General features: G+C 39.6%; 1 protein-coding gene across 11 annotated transcripts in view; it reads left to right on the top strand.

Moving 5' to 3' along the window:
* Nucleotides 1–18,895, top strand: part of rimbp2a (RIMS binding protein 2a) — a 73,685-nt gene that overhangs the window by 7,715 nt on the left and 47,075 nt on the right. For 10 of the 11 annotated variants that reach the window (XM_055019182.1, XM_055019183.1, XM_055019189.1 and 7 more), the window contains one exon: nucleotides 5,975–6,121. In XM_055019182.1, coding sequence (XP_054875157.1) covers nucleotides 5,975–6,121 — 147 coding nt within the window. Of the gene's footprint in view, nucleotides 1–5,974; nucleotides 6,122–13,888; nucleotides 13,943–18,895 lie in introns of those variants that run through there. The other variant, XM_055019192.1, reaches the window with a different exon arrangement.

Below are 18,895 nucleotides of genomic sequence, written 5' to 3'. Positions count from 1 at the left end.
TTTAACAGAACCAGAACTACTTTTATTCATGCAGAATGAATTGTGTCTTGACAACCAAAGCATCTTAAACTCTTGCACAGTGCTGCACATGTATACATCAGGAATGGAGTATATATCATTGCTTCTGGCAGCAAAACAGGAAACCATGATGTTGTGTTTGTTAGAAAGTAAGATCCAAAGCAGACAGGGATGCTGGGCCATGATCTGCTCTGTCTGGAAAATGCATCCAGTTTCCTGCCTGTGATGTAATAATTTAGACATCACTTGCTCATCAGATTTACACGAGAGCTGCCGTGCATGTCAGTTTTTTCTGCATGTGTGATGTAGTTTTCGGTCAGTTGAACTGAGCGTGTGGATGAGAGAGGCATAGAGAGAGAAGAAGAAGAAGAGGAGGGAGTGGGTGGAGGGTTTCTACAGAGAGGGAAGGAGCGGGAAACGTTAATGCATTCAGGGATGGGACTGAGGCGGCGTGAGAGTGCCAGCAAGGTAGCTGCTTTTGGTGCTGCTATTAGTGTGATACACTGCAGCTGCGTACAGACCAGGCAAGCTGTGAAGGCTGCAGATTGGAAGCGCACATTGCAACTGCACACACATGCACTCAGGCGCCGGCATCCACGTGCACGCTCTCTCGGACGCGTCATCTCTGCCTTCACTGCCGGTTTGTGATGTGACAGGAAGGGAAGAGAGTCATTTCGGGGCAAAGGGGGTAGACTACTGCCTGTGAAGGTAGGAACATTTTTATTATTGTGTCTGCAAACTAGAACTGCTGTCCTCTTTTTTTTGTTGTTGTTGATTTTCTTAATCCCAAATGCAAATCTGGATTGTACTACAGTTGTTGTAATTCTCAGGCATACAGTATATTTTGGGGATAAGACGAAGAACAGTGAGTGCTGGTGAGTTGTTTCTCACCTGAGTAGACTCCAGATTTATAGCAGTGTGTCTGAATCCCTCTCCACTACAAAAACAGCCACAGTTAAACTGTACAATAGAAGCTTGACGGCCTTGAAAAGATTGATTTTCCCTTTTTTTTTCATCCTTTGGTACAGAGCTGCACTTCCAAAATCCGGCAGCGCTGATGCAAGTGTTTCACTCACACACCAGATGGCGACATGACAATTTATTTAAATTACTTCTCATCAAAATAAGATTACCTTGGGGTATCCTGGTGGCTCGGCTGGCTGCGTGCACACACCACTTGACCACAATGCCCTTGGCTCGAATCCAGCCGCCACATGCTGCTTTCCTAATCCATTCTGCTGTGTCCCTTTAACACAAGGCATCCAAAAAAAATCCAGTTAAGGAATTCTAAAAAATCTTGTTTTATTATATGAACTTGTAAAAGAATACCCACTACATTTGTCTGTGTTGTGGTGGATTAATATTGGTAGATATTAATTACAGTAAAAATTGGAGAGAAGCGTGTCAGTGCAGAGTGTAAAGTAGCAAAAGCCTCTATTACATAATTATATGCTGTAACCATCTTAATATCTTAAAATCTTAATAGCTGCACACATTATCTGCTTTGGGTAATAAACTGTTACTCCAGCCTCCAGCAGTTTGAAATGGATAATGTTTTCGTGTTGTCACGAGTGTTGCGCAGGTCAGACAAGTCAAAGGAAATTAAATTCACAGTTTAGTGGGAAATGTGAGTCAGCAGCTGATGACGCTTGCTTTAGTTTTTCTTTTTTTTCAGGAATAAGTCCATGAAATTCGAATTCAAAAAGATGAATTCATGCAAGTTTCAGAAGACTTTTCCGAGTTCACTGCACCAGAAAAGAGTAAAAATGACTGTGCATATGATATAACATCTGGAATGAGGCTTTATTGTGTGATACTGAAATCAACAAATACACACAAAGTCAAAAAAATCAACCAAGCAAACACAACCAGTTAAAGTCTGCCAGTCAAATCAATAAAGGAGACTAGCTATCCATTTCAGTTTTTTTCATGAAGCCACTTGTTGGTTAAAGTTAAATTTGCTCTGGGAATAGTCATGCTGTATTTCTCAAAAATCACAAATTCGGGGGAAGGACAGAGAAACACTGTCACTGTATGTATTATATAAGATTGGGTGAATAAAATGGAACGTTATATTTTAGCAACTTGTGAGATACTGCATACGCTACATACACTTGGAAAAGGTTATTATTTTTGTTTAAATCTTTAGTTTCTGCATGATGGATCTAAAAATGAAGAGATCCTCTGATGGTCAGCTTCTCAAGGTTACTGCTGCAGGTTTTTCTCTCTTTGATTCTTTCTAAGGCTTTGTATTTTTTGGCGTCTTGGTCGTGCACATTTGCATGAACTACATGCAAACTGTAGAAAATATTACTGTTTGTTTTATTATGACCTATTTACATGCAAATGCAAAAAAATTGGATGCATTTGTAACAATTGTAGTTTGCAGAAAAAAAATCACCAAATATATAATGTATTGTGCCTGTTGCTCAATCTCATAAAGGTGAGAACAGACATTATACTTGGCCAGATTCTTCCTCTGTGCTTTTGACTGTGTCCTTTTAATTCCTCCCTTCCCGGCTTACGGTTTGAAGGAGTATTTTTTTTCCTGTGGCTCCATCCTCCATGAGTGTGCCATGATTCCTGACTCTGATGCAGCTCCTGTCAGTGCAGCTTTGGCAACTCCCTTCAGTACAAGGATGATGCCTCCTAACTGGACGGCAAAATTGGTCTCTACCCAGCACTGCGCTGCTTACAGTCAGACTGTCTGTTGTGTGGATGCACCAGATCCGAGCCATTGCTCATCCTTTCTGACTAATTAGGAGACAGGATGTAGCATTGACTTGTGTCAGATTACAAACAATAAAGTATGATTTAGTATTTTCTTATTTTGCATGTAATGGTAAAGATAAAAAGCCCAATAGATTTGAAACATAAACCAAATTTCATTGTCATTCCTTGGGTCAATATATAATTGAGGAATTTTTGAAGTCCATGGGATATATCTTGCATACGTTTTTCCTAAAAGTAAAAAAGCAAATGTTTTTTATGTTCATTAGGATCATGTCTTTACAATTTCCATAGCTATTTATTATGGAAACAATCACTTATTAATAAAAAATGACTGCATGTCTACTAAATAACCGTCCGAACTGAATAACAACCACCTTCTAATTGGCTAAACAATAATAAAATGAGCTTATTCAAAAATAGTTTTGTTTGTATTCTTTTTATTAATTTGAGATAATCATGACAGATATTTCTTTTTTGCCACTATATCAATTTTATATGGAAAATAACAAATTGTATCTGTGTCCCAGAAATCACTTTCAACTAAGTTCTCCATTACAAAAACAGCTCTCAAGGAAGTGTGTTAATTCCAGATCACATGACCTGCTCCACATGATGTCATTTCCTCCTGAAGAAAAGACTGGCCAGACTCCAAGGCTTTCTGAGTTATTTAATATAAAATAATGTGCAAGTCAAGTGTCAACAAGTTTACTACAATATCTTTATAAGTAACTTTCAATTTCAATTTTATTCAATTGTATATATAATATTTAGAAGAATATTTCTGTAAAAATGCCATGTGGTGTTTGGTTTGGTTGATTTTAGGCCTGAAAACAGCAAAAATGTCAACTGTGATACCTGTCAACTATGTTACAAAAAGTCCCGCAATTATATATTGACCCCCTTAATTTAGCTGTTACCTGTTTTTGACTTCTTTCTGAGTACATTCAATTTTTTGCATCAGTGGTTTTCTCGTCTAAACAACCCATAAATCAGCCCTCACAGCGATGTCCATATGGCCCAGTATTTCGCTCTAAATAGGCTGACTGAATGTGTTAGTCTGTCTGTCTGTTTGGAAAACCAACAGTACTGGTTGGCAGGTCCATCCATCTCTCTGTCTGTTCCTGGAAAGTCCACCGTATTCCACTGGTGGGCCTATGTGTAGGCCGGTCTGCTTGGCAGATCTGCTGTATTAGCAGGTGGATCTGGCTGTCTTTCTGGCTGCTTGGCAGGTCCCACCTACTGGCTTTGGTAGCTCTTGCAGTCTGGGTAATCTGACATCTTGTCTGCAACTTTGTTTTTAGTATTTGTTTGGTGGAGTGTGAGAGTCTGGCGTACATTCAAGGGGATCTGGTTCTCGTTTGTGTGTGTGTGTGTGTGAGTTCTTTTGCATGCCAGATACCAAATGTTCTGGTACCATGCTAATTGATATATTAGAATATTATAAACTGATGTTAGAGCCATCTGTTGCTTGGTCTGTCAGGGACCGCTACAAGGAAAAACTGCTCCAAGAGAACAATGGGCTTCCATTTTTACCTCTGCCTTCATTTTCCTCCAAATGGAAATTTAGAAATTTTGGACTGGGAGCCGAGACAGGGAGTAAAAAGATGAAAGGGAACAGACTTCAGAGTCATGCAGCATAAGGTTTCTTTTGTCTAGGGTGATGATGTTTTCCTTTTATAGCTGTGGTAATATTGGAGTGGCTGTGCTGTCTAAGTGTGCTTTTTCAGGAGGCAAAGAGGAACACTACACCTCATTTGGGACTTATGATTGGAGCGCTCCAACATGTTGCCATTTTATTATATTAATCAGAGACTGCAGCAGAGCATCAAATCCATTTTTAGATTAACATATATGAAAGAGTTCTTTCTTCTGACATAAACCAGACCAAAATGCATCCTGCCTCCTGTCTGTGGAGTGTCTTTAATTTCAGGAGGCACAGACAGAATTTACATCCACTTATCCGAGATCAGCTTCCCTCTTACCTCTGCCAAACAGCTGCTTAATTCCTCCGCTATCTGCAACCCCTCTGGTGGCCTCAAAGTGACTGGAAATTGAGGAACCTACAAGATTGACAGCATAGCAGTTCTTTTCCCAAGCAAGACAACTATAAACTCTAAAAGTGCCACCAAATTGTACGAATTAATGTCTTTCAGGAAAGAAGACTAACTGAGCAATAGAAGAAAGTCTCCGCAGAACCTCAAGAGAATTTTCCAGCCTGCCTATTACAGATATGCAGCGTATTTCCACGGAGGGTTCAAGCAAGTGGAAATTTGGTTTCAAAGGCTATTTTACGGCATCAAGAAAATTTCTAAGGAGGAAAACACTGATTGGCAAATCCTACTGAGGCTCAAAAACCTGTGGCAGCAGCAGCTTCATTTTCAGGCCTGGTAATCCTTTTCCTGTGACTGACCCCATGGGATGGAACTAGTACATTGCTGTAAGCTGGATTGACAGGAACCTTGTGGACTGTTCCTGTAACTTTTATTAACAAAGTGTTTGCTTCCTAACTTTTCGACCAGCCAATGGCTTCCAGACGGAAATATCTCAACAACTATTGGATGAATTGCAAGATAATGTTTGTACAGACAATAGCCTTAACTTTTCCTGTTGTGCCACCATGTGGTTGACAGTTTTTGGGGAAATATCCCAGTAAACTTTGGTGCTGATATCCATGATGCCCGGATAATGAATCCTAAAAATTGTGGTGATGCTCAGACTTTTTCTTTAATGCCACAATAACGTCCAACTTCTAACTTATCCAATGAAATATTGTTGCGTCAACTTGACAAGTGCATTAAGTGTTTAATAGACTTATAAATGTGGTGTCCTGTGATTTTTGTGATCCCATATGAGTATTTCCATTAGATCCAGCGAATGTCTGGTTGTGAGTGATTGCCATAACATTTGGTTGACACATCCATGTCCCTACTGAAGATGAATTTTAATAGCTTTGTTGATTCTGTTACTTTTCCTCTTGCAGGTTGAAAAATTCACTTTGCACATTATTTTGTTTTGCTTGCAAAACTAATGATATTTCGCTGTACTTTGTGTAATAAATGAAACATTATACATCGTGTAAGCATTGGCGTTATGCTGCTTTACTTAAAGTACAGCTGTAAATATGGCTTTAGATTATTTTACTTTATAGTTTCAGTGTCTGAGACACAGTAAGGTTACACAAAATGTAGAAAATTGATGATTTCCTCTATTTTTTGTCTTGCAGTTAAGGTATGAGGTTTCATCCCAGCAAGCTGCAGGACACTCTTCTGCCTACAACGTGGGCCGCTTTCGACTGCTGGAGGAGAGAAACCGAGCTCTGAAGCTTGAAGTAGCGACGCTTCGCCAAGAGAAACAACAGTATCGCAAACTGGTAGGCTTGTTTTGTCATTTTCCTCACACAGACACACACACAACCCGTGTTACGCTGCCACTTTTCACTGCCAACACACCCGTATTTGAAAGGACAGCGTTTTGTTTGTGCTTACAAATGTCACATTTAATGATATCTGTCTTTATGAGCACAATATACGGGTCAATATATAATTGAGGGACTTTTGAAGTCCATGGGATATATCTTGCATACATTTTGATTAAAACTAAAAAAATGATTTAAATATTTATTATGGAAACAATCACTTGTTGATCACCATCAACTAAATAACCGTCCGAATTTAGTAACAACCGCCTTCTAATTAGCTAAACAATAATAAAATGAGCTGATTCAAAAAATGTTTCGATTGTGTTCTTTTTATTAAGTTGAGATAATCATGACAGATATTTTTTCCTGGCAATATATCAAATTTTATATGGAAAGTAACAAATTGTATCTGTGTCCCAGAAATCACTTTCCACTAAGTTCCCCATTACAAAAACACCTCTCAAGGAAGTGTGTTAATTCCAGATCACATGACCTGCTCCACATGATGTCATTTCCTCCTGAAGAAAAGACTGGCCAGACTCCAAGGCTTTCTGAGTTATTTAATATAAAGTAGTCAACAGGTTTACTACAATATCTTTATGAATCACCTTCAGTTTCCATTGTACTCAGCTGTATATATAATATTTAGAAGAATCTTTGTGTAAAAATGCCATGTGGTGTTTGGTTATAGGCAGCCATGTTGATTTTAGGCCTGAAAACAACAAAAATGTCAAATATGTTACAAAAAGTCCCGCAATTATATATTGACCCACACATATTTAGTGATATTTTTCACCTGGAAGATGTTATTTTTGTGGGAGCTTACTAGAGAAAGTCAGTGAGTGCGCTGCATTGTAGCTTTTATTCTTCAAGGATGCAGCTGTGTTGTGACTCACGTGGCTCCTGTGCACACACACAGCATTGGTCCTGGTTACACAATCACGTGGTGTATACTGTGGTGTAAAACAGATAAGGGAGACATGTGATTTGCTGTGTGTTGTGCATGCGAGTCTATGTTTGCAGAGCCACTTGCATTGTTGTTTGCACGGTATGTTCGTGCATGCATTTGTGTATTTAGTGGATTTGTCCTTTGGAGGCCTCCTCCAGGTGGTCTCGGGTGGCAAGGTGTGTGTGAGCCGTTGTCTTGGCAACTCTCCCATTTGCAGGAGTGTGGACATACTGGCAGAGGGGAACTGACAGAGCATAATGGCTGCTTCTGTCATAAGCCTCAGTGGCTTGAAATTAGCTTCAGTAAACTAGAAATCTGCATGCAAGCTTTTACTGGCCGTATGTTTTCAAATTTGAAAAACTAGTGTGGTCAATAACTAATAGAATCTGCAACATGCATACGAAAGTAGATGCAGCACAAATGAGGACATAAGCATCCTCTCTGCCGTCACTTTCTCTGGCTTAGGAAAATAATTGTTTGTCAGACTCTCAAACCTCTCATTATATGACACATTTCTCTCTTTTTTTTCAAAAATATTTTTGGTGAATTTTCTGTCTGTCAGCTTATATACCATGCGTAGCCACCTAGCTCAGCAAGCTTATGCAATTACACATGTGTGTGTTCAGGTGTTTTTATTTTTATATTTTCTAAAAAATGGGAGATACTGTGAGGAGGCGGTGCAGCTGGATGCCCGACAGTCTTTTCGCTATCGCTGCTGACAGCTTCACTCGCACAGACTGCATCATGGTCATTCATGCAAAGACAGACTCAGCTATGGATCAGTTAGGCTGAGAGAAGCTCAGTTATGAGAACTGGTTTATTCTTACGTATTTATTCAAGCAGATGTAGTGCGGGCTTACATTTTATTAGAAAGAAAGAAAAAAGTCTTGTTTTTGGATGTCGCATCCATCAGGTATGATTTGCTTAAATTTATCTGGAAAACATGCTGAAATATATGTATGCATTTTATAAGCAGCTCTTAATAATTCGAAAAATTACATCAGAACTGGGCTAAAGATGGAGGCTGATCATCAAAAGATGCCCAATTATTACCAGGCATTTTTTGACCATCCAAATTAAATATACTTTGGATTGAAGATATATAGAATACTCAATTCTCAATTTTTAGCGTAGAAAGTATCAGTTGTCACAATAAAACTAATCACACACACTACCAGTCAAAAGTTTGGACACACTTTCTCATTTAGTGTTTTTTTATTTAATTCTTTTATACATTGTAGATTAATACTGAAGACACTAAAACTATAAAAGAATAGATATGGAATTATGTTATCAACAAAAAAGTGTTAATCTTCAGTATTTATCTACAATCTAGAAAATAATGCAAATCAATAAAGAGCACTGAATGAGGAGATGTGTCCAAACTTTTGACTTTAGTGTATTTCATCTCATATTAGCATCATTGCACAAAATTTATATATTGCCACATTTATTAAACGTTTACATTCTTTTCCATCATACAATAGCAGTCTTAAAATATTTTGCACCATGACAGCAGCCCCAGACAGACAGCAATAACTGCCTGCAGTGTCATGTAAATGGGATGCATGAATCCTTATGTTGTTCCATATTCTAGATGTGTAAAATATTTCAAAATCTATCACTGCAGGTTAAAGGTTCTGAGTGTATATATATATATATATATATATATATATATATATATATATATATATATATATATATATATATATATATATATATATATATATATATATATATATATATATGTAATTTTCCACTTAGCACTTACTATATAGAAAACAAATCTTTTTTAAAACTTTTTTTTAAAATAAAAACACAAACAAACTGTGTTATCATGTAAAATAACTGGCATTTAAAGGGTTAAAATCCTGAAAATGAATGAGTATTTGGTAATTCTGGTCTACACTGGTGTAGATTAAAAGAGATAAATCACTGAAAGTGAAAAATAATGTAACGTTTCTTTGCCTTTGTTTTTGAAGTAAGCATTCTTCATTTTTAGTTTGACGCTGAAGGGTTAAGCTTCATGACTTGACCATATATTTCTTGACTAATTAAAATCAAAACATTCTGGTTTGTGCACTGTTCTCAAAATGCATTTAACTGTACATGTTTCTAATTGGATGTAGGTGATATAATACGAGTTTTAGATTCATATCCAGGGCAAAATTAGCAACTTGACTCTCAGCATATCTTTCATCTGGCTTCCTCTGAGAGCTGCCACCTTATTGTGTTGTACATATTTGCATTCTCATTGCATCAAAATACTGTTGAGGCTGGGGAATTTAAATAATTATCATACGTATGACTAGAAGTGTTGTCACAAAGCCTCCTTCTTGCTGCATTAGAAAGATTTGCATTAAAGGAAAAAACTTGCTTAAGTTCAGGTTAGATGTTTTACACCGTATCCCCACTTTATCAGACTGTCAGTTAAATGTCTACAATCTAGCATCTTGTTCTGTTGATCTTAGTGTGACACTGAGAGCTAAATTCATTGGATACATCAGTTAAGTTTCTCTGTATGTCCTTTCATTTCATTTGCTTTTTTGCTTTCTAAATGGCAAAACAACATAGAGAGAAGGTAGACTGCTTGCTAGGGAAAAAAACAAACCTTTGGACCGGTTGCCTGGAAACAATCTGTGATGGACAGTCAGAGGAAGGTACCCTAGGTGAGGAATGACCTTCTGTGTGCTGTGTGGCTGCTGCTAAAAGGCCACAGCTGTCTCCCTGGACACCATCCCTATGGCAACAATTGTGTACTGCTAGCAGCTGGCTCACTCAGACGATGATATGGGCTGTCCTGGCGCAGAGAGGAACAACGTCTAATCAATAATCCCTAATAGCTGGGTTGTCTCAGCTGACCCTGTAATCTCCATTTTAACTCCTGCTAATCAAAGATGCGCAGACAAACCGGGGTTAATAATAGTCCAGTATAATGTAATTCAAATCACAACTCAGCTGGAATAATAATACCACCACCGCCCACAGGATATGCAGAAAATTCCCAGTGTTTTGACTCACTGGGCTGTTTTAAGAGCTGATATTAAAAAGGGCGTGTTTAGTTGGAGCCTTTTCTTCTCTCCTTAATTAAATTTACCTCAGATACTGTTCTTTCAGATGTCCCTATAATTACATTATTCTCTTTTTCCCTGTACATTTCCCATTCCGTCCATTGTCCTCTGACTTAAGAAAAACTCCTGAGTGCTGAAGTGAAACACAAAGAGCTTTACTCTTTAGGAGAAATGCTCAGAAAAGTGGACAGAACAAACATGGACCCCTTGAGATCAAATGTCATACAATTACATTCAGTCAAACAGGATATATCTTATCAAAGGATTAGGCGGTGTCTAGACAAAGGATGGATAAAATGGATAGAGGTTATGTGTGCACAATTTGTTTCCACTTCTTGCAAGTTTCCAAAAAATGTCAGTTATTATAGGTTTAATGTAAATATTACCATCTCTGTTCACATTGTCTGCAGAATTATCTGATCATTTAGAGGGTAAAGCTCAGTGGACTTGTAACAAATGCATTTTTTAATAAACAAGTTCTTTGTAAGAGGAGGAAAAACACACACACAGACTTCCGGTGCTAATCTCTCCAGTGCCCATATCCAGGGTTGATTGAGGCCACTGGTCTGGCCTGGGAAGCCTCATGCCTGCAGTAATTTAAGCAGATACGATGTATATCAGGGAGGGCCGAGCCTGGCTGTGCTCAGGTTTCTGGCATTTTCTGTGAGTCCATTCCATGCACAGTTTTTATCAATGAGACACTTTCTTTCTTTCTATTTTAAATGCTAACCACAATGAGCTATGATCATGATCATTAGGAGAGTCTAATAATGTAGTTTACCCGAGTGATCCTAAATACGAAAGTTTAAATCAAAATTGATGAAAAATAAAGATTTTTCTGTGTAGCAGAGAACCGGGGGTATTACAACTTATATTATGTCATTTAAAGTCTGACCTATATAGGCTGATAAACTCAATCCAACCATTCCAACATTTCTCAAACATATCTATTCTGAGTCTCATAGCAAATGTTAACTTCTCCATAACATAAATATCATGCACCACACTGAACCAGTCTTCTATCGAGGGTGGGTCCTGACGTAGCCATTTTTTTGGAATGGCTTTTTGCTGGCAACCAGCAGAATTCTAGACAAGTATATCTTAGGGCAACCAATGAGTTGTGGTGGGTTAGGGTTAGGGGATCTTACCCAAGTACAAGACCTGAAAACAAAGACCAATCTTGATTCTTAAAACCTTCTCCAAGCTGTCTCTGATCATCTTCCAGAAGCTGTGAATCCTAGGACACCCCAGAACACATGAAAATGGTTAGCCCCCAATATTCCACATCCTCTCCAGCAAGCAGCCTGCCTCCCCCTGAATTGTTTCAGAGCTGGTGTAGAGAAGAATCTGACCATATTTTTCCAGTTTCTCCAAGACAGTGAACTGGTTGTTTTCCATTACTTGTAATTCAGATCTTCCCATTCCTCCAATGACATGATAAAATACCGATTTTACCATTACTTCACACTTGACCTAATTTCTAAACAAATGGAGCTACTGCCAACTGTTTCCAAAGCTGTTGTGACATTTTTTCGCTGCATTGATCGACAGCAATCGACATAACCACAATTAATAATATACCTCACAGTGCTGCTTCCGAGGAGACTCTTGTTGTCAGTTTTCTGTGAGTTGGGACATAGAAGTCTATGAATAATGGCAGAATTGCATCCGTCTGAGACAATTAGTTACATAAATGATGAGCACTGACTTGATTTCAGAACATACACTGACACAAATGCCCGAAACAAATTTGCAGTCCATCAATGTGAGAGCACTAAATCATATTAAAACTGGAAAAAAAAAAAAGCAAATTCTGTTGCATTAGGGGGGAAAACGTGCTAAAAATGTAGCACTGTCAAAATGTAGGGCCCTGCTGGATTAATTGAAAATCCCCTTAACCGGATTAAATAATTTTTTGGGGCTAACTGTGGTAGCTATACCCACATTCACACATCCACATGCATGGACATGAGTTCCCACACATAAGCTGATGTCAATATGATATAATTACTCATTGTGACAAGACAGTGTAGGCAGTGTGATAGCAAGTGCTGTGCTGTGTTGTAGTTGAAGGCTAAAAGCTGTGAAACTGTGAGGATTACATTTGGAACAGACAGGAAATGGGATAATGGGTTATACGGGGATAAAAATTCAGCCCCACATTTTATATATGTAGAATCTAACAGTGGTTTCAGTTAATGTTACATGAAAGCACTTCAATAAAATCTGAATTCCTCCTCAGGGGCTCCATAGGACCACTGATGTGGAGTAAAATTAAAGAAATGATTCTCGTCTGAAACACTGGCTCCCTGTAGGTTTGAAAAGTGGCTGTTAAATGTTTGTAGCGTGTCTGATACTGAAGATAGAAGCCCGTGGTCACTTTGATAGATGTGATGGAGCAGATTTTTACTAGCCTGTTAGCAGCTTTGTGACTTTTATGGACTTTGTCAGACTGAAACATCAGTTCTTGTATGGACTGCCATTTTGTTCATGGTTCCCAGAGGATGAAGCCTAAAGACTACAGTGATCTTTTGACTTATTCTCATGTGCCACCATGAAATTCAATCCAGTCCAGACATTCTTGGTTCTCTTAGCATGATTTTAATGACAGGAGTGATTTCTTAGTCATTTGTTTTGCACCAGTTTTTCTACTACTTTAGTTTGAAACCCAATTACCCAATAAACAACCGAATTCAACAATTATGTATGAGGCGTTCTGAACAGCTCAAACTATTGATTTCACTTCTGTGCTAAAGTCCCTCTATTACAGAGCATTTTAGAAAAAAAAAATTTGACTATAACCAGCTGACATAAAACAGAAATATAATAATGTGTGCCACCTTTGCTTATAGAGTTCCATGACAGAATAAAACCCTGTTTACTCATCAGATTTTGCGTTGTAGCTGTTGCGGTTCGAATGAATCAACTTGTAATAAAACTCACCTGCAGTGCATTAAAAAGTGCAGCAACATCACACTCCAGCTGCCCACAAATAAGTTGCCGAGAGCCACTTTCAAGAGAGACCTAGAGGTAATTTCTTGAATGTTATACACAGGTGATTCCCACCAACATTATTATCATAGGTGTGTATTTTCAGTCAGAACTCTGTTCAGTCAGTGTCATGACATAAACTGAGGAGCAAAAGAGAGGATGGTGGGTCTATGTGTGGCAGCATCCTTCCAATAAACCATCCTTATTGCTCTAAAGATCTCTATTTCCTCTTGCAAGTGATACCTTTCCTCCTGACTGTGGCCTGCACTGATGGAGCTGATGGTTGTAGCAGCAGCTGATTAATTCAACAGGGTGGATTTCTGCAGCTCGCTGCACACACATATAGTCGGAGAGAGAGAGGAGGGAAATTGAGCAGAGGAGGAGGAGAGAGAGAGAGCGAGAGGAAGAGAGAGAGAGGGAGAGTGTGGAAGAGAAAAGGAGAAAATGATGGAGGAAGGGTGTTAAGGAGGAGGATCTTCGGGGGTGGGGAGACAGCGGAGAGGAAAAGGGAGGATAGGAAAGAGAGCGTGTGGAGAGGGGGCGGAGGAAAGAGAGGAAGAGAGAGAGAGAGAGACACTCAGGCCCTGGAGCTGCTACTGATGCTGCTGCTGCTGCTGCTGCTGCTGCTGCTGCTGCTGCAGCCGTTTGACAATTCCCCACCCATAGAGAGCACGGAAGCAGGGAGGAGATCAGCAGCAACGAGGAAGAAGGAGTAAAGCGACACCTCAGGAAAGATGCTCCTGTGCTAAGCCTGCACACACGGTAAATACAAATATCCTTTGTCACCCACTCTGCTTTGTCTCCACTGCTGCTGTTTCTCTGTCTCTGCATCATTTGGCTCGAGTGTGTTTGATTTAGCTCTGTTGAGTCCTATATATAGTGCACAGGGTTAGCATAGCCAAGCAGCTGGGGAAAACCTGTCTGTGCAGTTGCTGCAGGAGGAGACAGATGTGCACAGTGAGCTGGAAAGGAGAGGAGGATTTGTACATTTTGTCTCTTCTGGGACTTAATGAGGAGAAAAGCAACATCCAGCTTCCCCGTTTCTTGACTGAAGCAGAGCCACCTGTTTGGAGGATGGATGTGTGTGTGTGTGTGGAAGGGTGAAGGGTGGGGTTACAGTGTTATGCTTCTTATGATGCTGGGTGAGAATATGAGCATGTGAGGATACATGCGTTCACTTGGATGTCTCATTGCGTGTAGGGTAGCGCTGCCTGGAATAATTTGTGAAACATCTGTGGACACATGTTCACATGATCACTTAAAGACACAGGGAGAGGGGAGAATGTGTGGTGCTTTGGCAAACAAATTGATTTTGTGTGTGTGTGTGTGTGTGTGATTGGCTCCGGTAACCTGAGCTTTTCCTGGTTCCTGTCTGGTGAAGGGTTGCCAGGTGTTGGTGATGAATATTAACCCATTCATGGCTGACTGGTATTGTGAGGAAAGCCTAGTTGTGTTTGTGTGTGTGCATGGCAAAAAAGTGTTCACAGTGTAATGCAATCATTTTGCAGTAAATTCTACTTTCATAGAGGCTATAATGTTCAGTTTTTGTGGAAACTGTTTTAGATTCAGCTGTATGGCATTTTGGGAGGCTGCTGTTTTTGGTAGAGTTGAGCTGTATTGCTGAACACAAAGTAGTATTTCTAATATTTTGACAGCATAATTTACAACAGTAAAGACAAACTCAATATTAGATATTATTAACCGGACCATACCTGCAACACATTTTCCTTTACACACTAATTTATCAATTTTAATTGGTGTGTTTGTGGTTATAGTGACAGTATGTTGCACATGCTAACAACCCACTCTTTATATTTGTTTTTTTTTTTTTGCTTCTGTGAGTGTATTTTTTCCCCATCAGATCACTTGTGTGGTTGACAGAACTACATTAAAGAGCTGATTACTGGTGGTCAGTGAAAATTTATGTCTGTGAAAAGGTTACATGGAAGGAAAGCTTCTACCTGAGGTTGAACAACTAAAGCAAACAGACACAGCTAAGAAAAAGTGATAGTTAAAAGGTATTTAACTAAGTGTTAAAGTCCCCCCCGGTCATTGATTTAACTCCTACAAACTCATTTCCATATATACAATTGCATATATAGAAGTTTTTAACCACGTGTATAAAACCTTTATGCCTCACAATTCTGTACAACGCTGTACAACTCTTACACAATGCAAGGTGTAATATCAGAATAACATGCATGTTACAACTGTAAACCATTTGAAGGAAGAAGAACAACGCAGAAAGCCTCACCCTGCAAGCTGACAGTATTGGCTCCTGATGTTCATTATGTATAAAAATCTAGAAGTCTGAATCTTTGTTTTGCTGCATTTTGCTCAGCCGTGATGTTGACTACTCATTTTGGTCACATATAAAAAAAAAACACACACCATATGGACATGTTAGCTAAGAAAAAAATAGATTTTCACTGTACATAGGAGCACATTTCCACTAAAAATGCAAACTCCACTGACAAGAATCTTTAGTGCTTGGAGCAGAAGTTTACACAGATCTTCTTAATGAGTAAATCTGTCTTTGTTTTCTTAAGTCAGTTGTTGAAACAAGAGAAAAAACTAAGCTGTCACTACGCTGCCAACCGCTCGGTAATATATTTAGTTTCTCTGTTGGATGTGTGCGAGTCGCTTGTGTTGTACAGGTTCAAACACTCAGGGTTCGTGTGCCTCCACCATGCATATGTCTGAATGTATGGCTGTGTGGGCGGGTGAGACACCAAAGGAGAAATACTGTAAGGCAGAGGAGAAGGAAAGAATTGGTGCACAGACGGCTCCACTTTAGTCTCATTTTGCAGCATTTTTGCTTCCCTGGCATCACTTTCCTTCCCTGTCTACACATATTTTGTCTTTCTCCCTCTGCCCCGTGAAGATACACAGACCAGGTTCTTGAAAAGACAATCTTATTCTCCTAATCTTGTGCCTTCTTGCACCCCCCCCTCCCTTGTTTCTTCTTATTCTTCTTCCACTTCTTCATCTCCATGCAGCAGACTGGTTGGCTGTGCCAGCTGACATTCAGTGAGATGCCAGAGGGCAAGAAGGAGATAGAGGGAAGAAGATAGGGGAAATGAAACATGTGTTTTCGGTCTCATGACTGATTCTCTCTCGTGCTCCTCTCTTGAGATTATCGGGGAAGTCTGGCAGCTAAAAGACAGCCTCCTTGACTAATCAAAATGTACCTCCGGAAATACAATAATCCCTGTAGTGACGGCGGTGGAGGGGTGTGGCGGCACATGTCAATAAACGTATATGTACACATGTGGAGGCAGCAGAAGTGTACATGCAGTCACAGAGTTAGCAAACCCTTGTGTGCTTTATGTACACATGGACACACAATTGCACATTTATTCCAGATTACATGCCTTCATAGACACTCCCCCACGTTTCCACAGTATTAACACACAGGCCGCATGTGTTCTTCCACTTACTGTACTCTTCAGCTCTACTGCACACCTCTCTCCAGTATGCACATGTAGTTATTTACCTTGTTATACAGTGATTTATTGCTCGCTGTGCTTCTTTGATACACTAACTGTTCATTCATCTAAACAGCAAATGCATTAGGCACCTTTTATTTGCAGCACAGACTCACATTCACACAGTTCAAAGGGCATCAGATATCTTTCATATGATAGTTCGTTGCTACTTTTATTTTAATAATCATTCTGACACACCATACCTGAAAGAGAACAGTTTCTATAGCAACCCCCGTCCCCCCTCACCCCCTCCTCGCCCCCGTTGTGTGTGCACACATGCAGCGTGTATACAGCTCAGAAAACACGCCTGAATACGAGCGAGCGCCGCAGCGATTGTGAGCGTATATGCGCCCATAAGTGTTGTCACTTATTGCCAGCGGGGGAGCAGAGATAGAAACAATAAAGGAACGTTTCCTCCTCATATTTCCTGGCAGCTTTTCAAGACACACAGAAGTTATATTAAAGGAAAGACACAGAGCACTGCAGAGGGAGAAAGCAAACGGATGGAGGGTGGGGCAGAGGAGGGAGGTGGGAGAGGAGATATTAGCAGAAAAATGGTCGTCTGATTGAGGTTTAAACACACATTCAGTGTAAGTGAAGATAATATGATTTTGTGTTTTTGTGCAGGTGGTGTATTTGCTCCTTTTTAAAAAACTGTTTCCCATCTTTTGAAATAAATGCACCCAATTCACCTTATAAATGCTCTTAGAAATATCAAATTTGATTGGTGAGATAATCCTAAAACAAATGCATTTTTAGATTTTTTTCCCCCCACACTGTCAGGATTTGCCACATACGTTGCTATTTCATATGCAACCTGCATCATTTTCTCTGAGTATCATCTAAGGACAAGTGCACGGTGTCCTCTGTGTAAGATCGCTAAAAGCCTCTATGACCCTGTGCCAAGTTAAACGATGTTGTTTATATTTTTGGTGCATGTGTAGGATAGCGTAGCAGCTCAAAGTGCTCTTTTTAAAAACTTAATTTTGTGGCCGATTTGGTTTTGCATTGCTACATAATCCCAGCATGACACTGCCAGACTAGGTGAGCCCTTTGGCAAAGGAACATGCTGATAAAAGCCTGTTAATTCCACACGGCTAATCATCTCCCACTGTCCCCTTTAATTTTTCTTTTTTCAGGATTTCTTCTCACGCTTTCCCCCCCTTTTTCCTCTCTAGGAACCTTTCTGTCCTGATTACACTTTTCTCTCTCTCTCTATGTCCCTCTAAATAACTTCCTGATTACCTTTTCTTAGCTAAATTGTTCCTGTCTCGTGCCGCCATCATTTGCCACATCTTCCATCACTCAGCTCTCTTCTCTCTCATTTAGTCCTTTGTGTTTTTTTTTCTAATTCTGGAAAGGCTTGAATGATTAAACATGGGACAGAAGCCTTCAGTGGACTGAACACCAAGGGCAACTAGATGGAGAGAAGTACACAATGTCAGAGGCGAGCCTGTTCGGATACAGATGACATGACAGGACCTGTGCTCCTGTAACTGTCACCTATTGCACCGTGCTACTGAGTCCTGCCCACTGGAGACCTGGAACTCGGTCATATCTCGCATGCCGTGTTCCAGGAGCCCTTATAGAATCCTCTGTAACTGTGTCAGTGAATCCTAAACAGAAATGATGCAAACCGATGCATTGTGAAATGCAATTACAGCCACAAGAACATTTTTCCTTTGTGCCCACATAATGCAAACCAAATGTGCTGTTTTTCCTCAGATGTGAGTGCTTTTATAATTCTCTGTTCAGACATTCCGAACACAGCAGCGACAAGACAGCACGACTTAGCTTTGTTTTGTTTAAAGGCTAAATGTAATCATGGCAGCAGTGCTAATTCTTTTTTCCGTGTTGTGCTGCAGCTTTATTGTCGCTCTGCTCACATCTGGCAACTTGTAGAACACAATGATGTAGGAGAAATAGTATGTATGTTCCCACACTAAGCACAGATTTATTTGTATAGCCCTTTCCAGATGGACACACAAAAAAATGCAGGAAGTCCCAGTAATACAAACCACAAAAGCAACATTAAAGAAATACAATTAATAAGAGACACAGGATCAGTCAGGAAAAGCGAAGTATTGAGATATCAGTTGAATCAGACAACCCAATAATGACAAATATTATGTAATAATATTAAAATTATCTCCCTTTATTTTGAACCCAACTCTGCAGAGATTAAGGAAACCCCAGTAAAATCACAGCATAATAACCTATAAATAAC

This window comes from Amphiprion ocellaris, chromosome 17 (genome assembly GCF_022539595.1).
Source record: "Amphiprion ocellaris isolate individual 3 ecotype Okinawa chromosome 17, ASM2253959v1, whole genome shotgun sequence".
Lineage (NCBI taxonomy): Eukaryota > Metazoa > Chordata > Actinopteri > Pomacentridae > Amphiprion > Amphiprion ocellaris.
The sequence above is the reverse complement of the archived record's forward strand: the minus strand, read 5'-3'. Positions and strand labels throughout refer to the sequence as shown.